Source organism: Trichechus manatus, unplaced genomic scaffold, assembly GCF_000243295.1.
Source record: "Trichechus manatus latirostris isolate Lorelei unplaced genomic scaffold, TriManLat1.0 scaffold00101, whole genome shotgun sequence".
NCBI classification, from domain to species: domain Eukaryota; kingdom Metazoa; phylum Chordata; class Mammalia; order Sirenia; family Trichechidae; genus Trichechus; species Trichechus manatus.
In genome coordinates this window covers 4,701,707-4,713,026 of record NW_004444037.1, presented here as the reverse complement: position 1 = coordinate 4,713,026, position 11,320 = coordinate 4,701,707, and the positions used below count along the sequence as shown (strand labels likewise).

Sequence of the window (11,320 nt, the reverse complement as noted above, 5' to 3'; positions counted from 1 at the left end):
CTACTTTACCAAGCATGATGTTCTTCTCCAGGGACTGGTCCCTCCTGATAACATGTCCAAAATATGTGAGACACAGTCTCACCATCCTTGCTTCTAAGGAACATTCTGGCTGTACTTCTTCCAGGACAGATTTGTTCATTCTTTTGGCAGCCCATGGTATATGCAGTATTCTTCACCACCAACAAAATTCAATTTACATTAATTTAAAAAGCTAATTGCTGGTTACATAGTTTAAAGTTCTGTGCCATGGCTAGCTTTCATCGAAAAGAAAAATTTCATAAGAGGCAATGTGTGCAATGGCTGAGGGCATGGGTTCAGAGGCCAATGTGCCTGCAATGAATCCCAGTTGAGCCACTTACTAGCTGTGTTACTTTAGGCAACTTTCATAATCTCCTTGTGTCTCAATTTGTTCACCTGTAAGTAATATATGGATAATAACAGTACCTACTTAATAACACTATTGTGAGGATTTTAACTATAGGTTTAAATTTTTACAATATATTAATATTCCACCAAATTTTCTTACAGTAAAATTTCTGACTGATACATAAAGACTTAATTATTCCAGCAATTAACCATTTCACCTAAAGTATGAACAGAAAATTAGTTCATTATTTACAAAATACTCTAGCTTGATTCAGACTTTAGTCATCATACAAAGACACTTGAGACGTGGTCATTAGATATATACGCACAACACAGATAAATGATTAAGGTCTAAAATAACAGGCTCAAATAAACAGGTTAAGAGGCTAGTTAACTATTTAACTACCCCTACATCTCCACCACAAATGCCTTCCTGTATTCCTTCCATGTCCATTTTCTGTTATGTATCCACCACTCATCCATCAGTTTGCTGTACTGTGGTGGCTTATGTGTTGCTGTGATGCAGGAAGCTATGTCAACAGTATTTCAAATACCAGAAGGCTCACCCATGGTGGACAGGTTTCAGTGGTGCTTCTAGACTAAGACAAGGAAGAAGGACCTGGTGGTCTACTTCTGAAAAGAATTAGCCAGTGAAAACCTTATGAATAACAGTGGAACTGGCATAGTGCTGGAAGGTAAGCCCCACAGGTAGGAAGGAACTCAAAATATGACTGGGGAAGAATTGTCTTCTCAAAGTAGAGTTGACCTTAATGACGTTGATAGAATAAAGCTTTCAGGACCTTCATTTGCTGATGTGGCATAACTCAAAATGAGAAGGAACAGCTGTTAACATCTATTAATAACTGGAATGTGGAATGTATGAAGTATGAATCTAGGAAAATTGGCAGTCATAAGAAATGGAAATGGAACACATAAGATCAATATCCTAGGCATTAGTGAGCTGAAATGGACTGGTATTGGCCATTTGATCTGGACAAACATGTGGTCTACTACGCCAGGAATGACAAATTGTAGAGGAATGGTGTCGCATTCATCCTTCATTGTCAAAAATAACATTTCAAGAGCTACCCTGAAGTACAACACTGTCAGTGATAGGATACTATTCATATGCTGTCATGGATTGAATTATGTCCCCCAAAAATATCTGTCAACTTGGCCAGGTCATAATTTCCAGTACTGTATGACTGTCCACCATTTTGTCATCTGATGTGATTTACCTATGTGTTGTAAATCCTATCACTATGATGTTAATGAGATGGATTAGCAGCAGTTTTATTAATGAGATCTACAAGATTAGATTGTGTCTTAGCCAATCTCTTTTGAGATATAAAAGGGAGAAGCAAGCAGAGACGGGGGACCCCATACCACCAAGAAAGCAGTGCCAGGAGCACAGCATGTCCTTTGGTCCCGGGGTCCCTGCAGAGAGAAGCTCCTAATCCAGGGGAAGACCGATGACAAGAACCTTCCTCCAGAGCTGACAGAGAGAAAGCCTTCCCCTGGAGATGACACCCTGAATGCGGACTTGTAGCCTCCTAGACTGTGAGAGAATAAACTTCTGTTTGCTGAAGCCATCCACTTGTGGTATTTCTGTTATAGTAGCACTAGATAACTAAGACATGGGCCTATAAGGAAGACCAGTTAATACCGCTATTATGCAAATTTACACACCAACTGCTAAGGCCAAAGATGAAGACATTGAAGACTTTTACCAACTTCTTCAGTCTGAAATTGATCAAACCTGCAGTCAAGACGCATTGATAATTACTGACGACCAGGATGTGAAAGTTGGAAACAAAGAAGGATCGGTAGTTGGGAAATACGGCCTCAGTGATAGAAATGATGCTAGAGATTGCATGACAGAATTCTGCAAGATCAACGACTTCTTCATTGCAAATATCTTTTTTCAACAACATAAACAGTGACTATACACGTGAACCTTGCCAGATGAAATACACAAGAATCAAATCGACTACATCTGTGGAAAGAAACAATGGAAAAGCTCAGTATCATCAGAACAAGGCCAGGGGCCAACTGTGGAACAGACCATCAATTGCTCATATGCAAATTCCAGTTGAAGCTGAAGAAAATTAGAACAAGTCCATATGAACCAAAGTACGACCTCTAGTATATCCCACCTGAAATTAGAGACCATCTCAAGAACAGATTTGACACACTGAACATTAATGACCAAAGACCAGAAGAGTTGTGGAATAACATCAAGGACATCATACAGGAAGCAAGCAAGAGGTCATTAAAAAGACAGGGAAGAAAGAAAAGACCAAAATGGATATCAGAAGAGACTCTGAAACTTGCTTTTGAATGTGGAGTAGCTAAAGTGAACGGAAGAAATGATAAAAGAACAGAACAAAAGATTTCAAAGGGCGGCTCGAGAAGACAAAGTAAAATATTATAATGAAATGTGCAGAGACCTGGAATTAGAAAATCAAAAGGGAAGAACGCCCTTGGCATTTCTCAAGCTGAAAGAACTGAAAAGAAAATTCAAGCCTCAAGTTGCAACACTGAAGGATTCTATGGGCAAAATATTGAATGACACAGAAAGGATCAAAAGAAGATGGAAGGAATACACAGAGTCACTGTACCAAAAAGAAATGGTCAACATTCAACCATTTCAGGAGGCAGCATATGATCAAGAGCTGATGATACTGAAGGAAGAAGTCCAAGCTGCACTGAAGGCACTGGAGAAAAACAAGGCTCCAGGAATTGACGGAATACCAGCTGAAATGTTTCAACAAACAGATGCAACGCTGAAGCACTCACTTGTCTATGCCACAAAATCTGGAAGACAGCTACCTGGCCAACCAACTGGAAGAGATCCCTATCTGTGCCCATTCCAAAGAAAGGTGATCCAACAGAATGTGGAAACTGTCAAACAACATCATTAATATCACATGCAAGTAAAATTTTGCTGAAGATAATTCGAAAATGGTTGTAGCAGTATATCAACAGGGAACTGCCAAATTCAAACTGGATTCAGAAGGGGACATGGGCTAGGGATATCATTGCTGATGTCAGATGGATCTTTGCTGAAAGCAGAGAATACCAGAAAGATGTTTACCTGTGTTTTATTGATTATGCAAAGGCATTCGACTACGTGGATCATGACAAATCATGGCTAATGGGAATTCCAAAACACTTAATTGTGCTCATGAGGAACCTGAACACAGACCACGAGGCAGTTGCTTGTACAGAACAAGGGGATATTATGAGGTTTAAAATCAGGAAAGGTGTACATCAGGGCTGTATCCTTCCAATATACTTATTCAATCTGTATTCTGAGCTAATAATCTCAGAAGCTGGACTATATGAAGAACATACGATGGCATCAGGATTAGAGGAAGACTCATTAACAACTTGTGATAAGCAGATGACACAACCTTGCTTGCTGAAAGTGAAGAGGACTTGAAGCCCTTACTGATGAAGATCAAAGACTATGGCCTTCAGTATGGATTATACCTTAACATGAAGAAAACAAAAATTCTCACAACTGGACCAATGAGCAACATGACGATAAATGGAGAAAAGACTGAAGCTGTCAAGGATTTCATTTTACTTGGATCCAGAATCAACACCCATGGAAACAGCAGTCAAGAATCAAATGATGTACTGTATTGGGCAAATCTGCTGCAAAAGACCTCTTTAAAGTGTTAAAATGGAAAAACGTCACTTTGAGGATTAAGGTGTGCCTGACCCAAGCCATGGTATTTTCAATCGCCTCATATGCATGCGAAATCTGGAAAATGAGTAAGAAGACTAAAGAAGAATTGATGCCTTTGAATTATGGTGTTGAATACTGAATATACGATGGACTGTCAGAAGAATAAACAAGTCTGTCTTAGAAGAAGTACAGCCAGAATGTTCCTGAGAAGCGAGGATGGTGAGACTTCATCTTATGGACTTTAAACGTTATCAGGAAGAATCAGTCCCTAGAGGAGGACATCATATATCGTAAAGTAAAGAGTCAACGAAAAAGAGGAAGACCCTCAACAAGATGGACTGACAGAGGGCTCCGACAGTGGGTTCAAACGTAGCAATGATTGTGGAGATGGCCCAGGACCAAGGCAGTATTTTGTTTTGTTGTACTTGGTGATGCTATTAGTCCAAACCAACAGCACCTAAAAACACAACAACATGTATTTTTCTTGCTCTTACTTATTACCTCTAAAGTATAATACCTCTGCTCCCTATTTATTATTAGTTTTCATGGAAAACTGAAATTCATACTGAATTCTACATACTTTGTGTGTGTAGATGGTACTTATAATATTCTATAACGGAAAGAGTAAAAAGTAGCAAAATAAAATTGACAGGTATGAGAGGCTTAAAATTTTTGTGGATTTTGTAATTGGTTGAGACATAATGTTCTGCAATTATAACAAAAATGCTCTGAACTGTTTTCAAAAATAATTTTGTCAAAGAAGGACATTTGCTGAGTTCCTTTTAAAAATTTCTACTTGAAGGAAAAACATAAAGTCTCAGTAAAAACAAAACCTACAAAAAAAAAAAGAAATGAAAAAAAATCCACAAACAAAAGGAATTCAGCACAGGAGAGTTAGAAGAACAAAGAAAACATCAGCACCACAAAAAAAAAGCACTACAAAATGACAGCAATAAGCTCACACCTATCAATAATTACACTGAATGTAAATGGACTCAAAGCACCCATAAAGAGACAGAGAGTGACAGAATGGATAAAAAAAATTTCTACTTGAATGAAGAAGAGCTGGAGCTGCTTTTCAATGTATATTTTGCTTTCTTATATCTTCAAAATACTTCATTTATTATTATTTTGTGTTTGTTTTTAAGGTGAATTTGAATTTATGGTTAAAAAATATCCTACTACCAGTAGGATACGTTGTATAATAATAACGTGATGAATATCACATATTATTCTTTGTTTGAATGTCATAGTCTTCTCAGGTTGAAAACATGGTAGCTATAGGTTTCTCACTTTTATTAATCTTCTCAAAAACTAAGCACTAAAAATGTGAAAATTTACACTGCTTTACCATACAGTATTATTTGCTTACAATACTTATTTCAATTAATTTTAACTGAAGACAAAGTTTACACTGAAATAAGGCTTTTCAATATTAAAATAATATTGCTAAAACTTTATTAAAAGTAATCACTCCTATAAATTACTCTGAGGAAAATAAAACTTCTTCAAATATGAAATCTGGACATACCTCTAACATTAATTGTGTAAACTCTTCATTACTAAGGAATGTAGGTTTCCAATCCTGTCGAATTTCACTAGCATCTGACTGGGCAGTGATTTCTGTAAATAGATTATTTGACATATTAGTGGCATATTCCAAACCACCAGGGGGAGTACCAAGTTCTACAAGCTGCCTCCTCACTTCCCACTCTAATTAAAGACAAGAACCATAGGCAATAACATTTATAATTCTAAGTATCAAGAAGTCTAGGTTTTGTTATGGTGAAATATTTGAGCTAATATGGCAAATTAGCTGCTTGGATTTAGTCTCTTGGGAATACCAGTCTAGTTTTTCTCTGGGGAGCTTTGATAGCCTGAGATGGGCCTGAGATTGCTTCCTGCTTCACCCAACAACTAAACAATAAAAGTCATCTATTACCACCATTAATGAAGAACAAGGCAGATTAGATCAAGTTTGCTCTAAGCATTACAAAATAATTCTTTTTCCTCTTCCTTCCTTGCCATTCAACTGGTGATAACTAGAGGGTGGAGATAACGATGTGAGCCTGGAGGAAACAGGCCAAGAAGGTCAACCAGCCTGCTTTTAACAAGTGCTCGGGCCTACCTACTGCCAGGCAAAATGATTCCTCCCAGTCCTACTCTATCTTAATCAAGGAGACTAAATTAAGATTCTGGGCAAAAACTTTATCTTAATAATTCCAGAGTGATTTTACTTACTGTCTTCTTTGCATATGTTCTTAATGGCAGGGAGCTAATCAAGAATTTGGAGATCCCTGGTTTAGGCTACATATTTTATCACAATTATTACTGTTTTATTTTGCTACATACTTCTAATGAATTTACTTATGAGAAAGCTATTTGTAACTGATGGAACCTGAACTGCTTATGTAACAAAAGTTTTTCAATTTTAAAATTCAAACATACTAAAGCAGAATTAAAATTGTAAAAACTATGTCTTAGATTATGCTCTACAAAATATACTTTACGGTAAAAAAGTATTGGCTTTGTTTTTATTTTTTTATTAGCAGAATATACAAATACAGTATATTAAATTACCACCCAAAATTCGGCATATTAGAAATGCCTGTACTGTAATATGCAGAGTAACTAAGAAGTACAGCCACCAACTCTGTGGCATTAGCCCTGCTTCTCAGCATGACATCAATTATACACATTCAAAAAAGAGGATGTGAATCCACAAGTAAATTCCATCAAGTTTAGTTAGATTCAGGCCTATTGTAGAGTAATAAGTATGTAAGAATTTCTTTTTAATGTAAATTTTATTTTTGTGAGAATTATATACTCATTTAAAAAAAAACGATTTACTGATCAACTGATGTCAAAATTATTCTTCTACTGTCAAAGGGAAATGCACGCACTTAATTTCATTTCATTCAACAATCACTTATTGAGTATACATTTAAGAGTGTACAACTCTAAAAATGGGCATAGAAGTTAGTGAGAATACCACTATATTTGTAGAGGTGAAATGATGAGAAGCAATTTTGACACATTTACAGAAGACTCAATAAAATTTGGCAACGGATTAGATATCGGTACTAAAGAAGATGAAAGCTCCGAAAATCTTTTTAGGTTTGTGGCCTAGGTGACTGAAAGGACAGTGGTGTAAAATGGAAAAAGGAAAGTTGGAAGAGAGAGGTGACTTGACAAAACGAAAATGAATTTAGTTTTAGTTTTGCTGAATTTGAGGACATGCGAAAGAAAGATCCAGAAGTTATCTGGAAATAGAAGGCTGAAAAGTTTGCATCTAAAAATACAGATTTGGTAGTTAATAGAGAGGCAATAGCTGAAGCTGTGGAATGAGGGAACCAAGGGAAAGAGTGTAGGGAAAGCAAGAGTGTAAAGGATAAGCCCTTGAGAAACATCTAGAGGGCAGGAAAAAAAAAAGAGGAAAGAAGCTAGTGTCAGTTAGGGAGAAGGAGGTGAATGAAGAAGTGTAGTATGTATAATGGAAACCAAGGGAAAAGAAAGCCAGTGGAGAATAGATTAAAATTTCTAGAGCTTACAGAGATGCAGAAGAGAATGAAGTGTAAGAAGAAACTATTACTTTATAGAAGACCCGTTGCCGTTGAGTCTATAGGACAGAGCAGAACTGCCCCACTGAATTTCCAAAGAGTGGCTGGTGGATTCGAACTGCTGACCTTTTGGTTAGCAGCAAAGCTCTTAACCACTGCATCACCAGGGCTCCTTTATAGAAGAGCAGTCATTAATGAAATCAACAAAAATAATTTCAAAGAATGGTGGAGCACAAACCAGGCTCGTAAGGCATTATTGACTGAGCTGGAGAAGTAAATAGAGGTGCTAGTTACAAACTCTCCTTCTGAGAAGTTTTAGAGTTTCATTTGCAATTGAAAAAGGAGATGTCCTTTCACAAGTTTTTCACCTATTATCTCTGAAACCAAAATCCATAATGTTCTTTAAATTTCCTTTTCATGACTCATTCAGTCGGGATGATTTTCTTCAATTAGCAAATACTTTACTTTAAAACACAGTGTTTATTTCCTAGATATTCACTGAAACAAATTAAGGAAAACACAATCTTTTAAATGACATATAAGGCCTTCATAATCTAGTTCTTGCTTTTCTTTCAAAGACATCCATGACTTTCCAACTCAAACTCTGTGCTGCTGTTACAATGAACTCTCCCTGCTTCTCTGCTTTTGGACGTACTATGTCCTCTTTGTGAAATGCTATTTTCCATACCTAATCTAAAAGAAAGACTCAGCTGAAAATGCAACTATTTTAAAGCCTTCCCTGACACATTCTTTCCTCTGTGTTCTCACTGCAAGTTTACAGTTTACAAGCACTTCTCACATTATAATTATTTGTATTGTAATTACATGTTTATATGTTTGTCTCCCTAGAATCGAGTTACTTGAGGGCCAGCATTGTTACCCTGCATCCTGAGGATCTAGGATATAGCAGGCCAAATAAATGTTTGTTGAATGAAAGAACAAACACATTAGAAAATCTTTAAAAAAAGACAATAGATTTCTCTTTCTTATAAAAGCTCAGGAAGCATTCACTTTAAAGCATCAAAGGTTCTAACTCATTATGCTTTAAGGGACAGTAGTATATTATTAAAAACAGACTCCATTTTACAAAGAAAAAAAATTTACCTTTATGTTTTCGTAAAAAATCAATGCTCTTCTGTAGAACAGTGGATTTGTCCATCTTTCTAGCATTACCAGGAAGCATGGATCCCAGTTCTTTAATGAGAACATTAAACTGGTCTCTACGCTTCTTTTCAGATTTGTTTCTAGACACTCTGATGAAATGAAAAATTAAAAAAGCAGTTTTAGAACAATCCATTTAGTTATACAAATAGTTTAATACAATGCTCAATTTGAACATGTCTACACAGCATTTACTTCTATCAATACATTGTTGTTATGTGCCATTGAGTAGATTCTAACTTATAACAACCCTTTAGGACGGGACAGAACTGCTAATAAATATTTCCTAGATTACTAACAATATACAGTTAATTTGGGCAATAATTTTTCATTTCAATTTATGCCTAAAGAAACTTTTACATACTAAGCATTTGGGCATACGTGTTTTTATTAAAATGGGAGTAAGACAAATTGTCTTCAGATCTTAGGTTTTATTTAATCCAAAATTTACCAAGGATTGCATTTTCCCTATAACGTTATTGTGAATATTACTGAGATACTTTTTGTGAAAATATAAACTTAAAAATTATTAAAGAAGAAAATTATCCAGCCAGTGTAACTTTAAGTCAGAAATAAAAATCTAAAAATGAAACTCTCCCTACCCCCAGGCCTGCCTACACATTCTTCCCCTTTATGCCTCTACACTCCTACACCCAAGCCTCCAACACAGAGCTGTAACCATTTGTTTGTATACCTGTCTCCCCTTTAGGCTGTGGACTCCTAGAGAACAGAGCCCACATTTTTTTTTTAAGGTAGTTAAGCACACCACCTAACAAATAGGAAGCACTCAAAATATATGTGCTAAATGAATAATTACCACTATTCTACGTAAATCACAGATAGAAAAATAGGTATATTATATTTTGTAAAATGGGTCTTTTTGAAAATTTATATGCAAGTATTTTGAATTGTAATTCAACTGTATTTGCTAATTGATTTATATAAAATGTGGTGATTTTTAGCTCTACTTTTGATAAATTTCAGGACAGCCCTGATTTGTAATTTCTAGCTTTCAGTTTCTCAGCAATCCTGCTTTCCTCCTCTTTCTGTGTAATATGAAGCAGTAATCACTAAACAAACAGTTGCACTGGGAGCTCTTGAGGCTGAAATGAATGCAATTATTCATAAATCAACTGATCATTTTGTAACACCTCTAATTATCTGCTTTGTGAAGGCAGATTTTCTAATTCAGTTTTTGTTTAAGCAAGACATAATACTTCTACAAAAGATCAGAGGATAATTTTAATTTACAAACTGTATACTGATCTTCTAAGTTTTTTCCACCTTGCTAATATCACTAAATTCTTAAAGCAAAGGGCTTTTGGAAATCATTGATTTATTATTTATTTACTATTAAATGAATTTTTTTATTCATTTATTTACTATTTTACATCTCAAGGAGAGCTACCTTTTTGCTTTGTCCTTGTCATCTTCTTCCACCAACCCATCAAAAATACTACTGTCATCTCTAAAAGAGAAAAAGAAGTGAACACAGAAAACAGGTGTAGACTCAGAAGCAACAGCAATACTAAAACGACATATGGATCAACTCAGTTATAGCCAAGGATTTTTGTAAAGTTATAGGATTGCACTGATTCAAACTCAATAATTACTAACTTGTTTACTAATATTAGAAAATCAAAGTTCAGTTATGTTTACTTACATTTTTAAAAGTTTATTTACATATATGAATTTTTAACGTATTTACTTAGCTCTACTATGCATAAAACAACGAGCTGAGTAAAAATTTAATTTAATCATGGGTTAAATATCTTGTTTCAAATTTTAAGTAATCAGTGAAAATCTATAGCAAGTCAGTGTATTTGTCATTATACAAAGTCATTCACTTGAAATTATCTTTATTAATTATAATAGCAGTTTTAAAAACATACTTTCTTATATACTTTATAAAACCATAAATTAATCATAAACATCACAATAGCTAGCATATTAACTTACACATTTTAATTTATTTACTGATTCATTTGACAAATGTTTATTAGCACCCATGTGCCAGGCTCTGGTCTAGATGCAGTTACAGAGCAGTAAACAAGACACATACATCCCTGCTCTCCTGCAGCTTATTTTCTAGTGGAAAGAAAGAAAGAAAAGAAACAAACAGGAAAATGTGTGGTAAGTCTTATTTTTTAAAAAGAGGTAATGTTTTTAGCTACTGGTAGTTACTTTAGACTGAATGGTCAAGGGAATGACTTGTTGTGGTTGAGACATTTGAGCTGAAATCTAAGTGACAGGAAGGGGCTGGCCATGGAAGACCTGGGATTCCATGTATATCCAGAATTTATGAAAAATTCTGTATGTTTATGCATTTTTTCTGAAGAGAGGGTCATAACTTTCATGATATTCAGAGAGATCAGAAACCAATATTAAGAACTTTATTGTTTGAGTCTGAATGCTCAGATGTCATCCTTAGGTTTCATCTTGTCTAGAATGGGAATTGGCAATCTTTCAGAAGCATAATGCCAAAACCATTTTTAACCTCTCAGGGCCAATGAGGAAATATCCTTTCTGAGGAGAA

At 35.4% G+C, this 11,320-nt stretch overlaps 1 protein-coding gene across 6 annotated transcripts in view; it reads right to left on the bottom strand.

The window, feature by feature from the left end:
• CLOCK (clock circadian regulator) overlaps nucleotides 1–11,320 on the bottom strand; it is a 144,599-nt gene that overhangs the window by 49,093 nt on the left and 84,186 nt on the right. For all 6 annotated transcript variants that reach the window (XM_023737328.1, XM_023737332.1, XM_023737331.1 and 3 more), the window contains 3 exons: nucleotides 10,193–10,252; nucleotides 8,728–8,876; nucleotides 5,595–5,686 (listed from right to left, as the gene is read on the bottom strand). In XM_023737328.1, coding sequence (XP_023593096.1) covers nucleotides 5,595–5,686; nucleotides 8,728–8,876; nucleotides 10,193–10,252 — 301 coding nt within the window. The remainder of the gene's footprint in view (nucleotides 1–5,594; nucleotides 5,687–8,727; nucleotides 8,877–10,192; nucleotides 10,253–11,320) is intronic.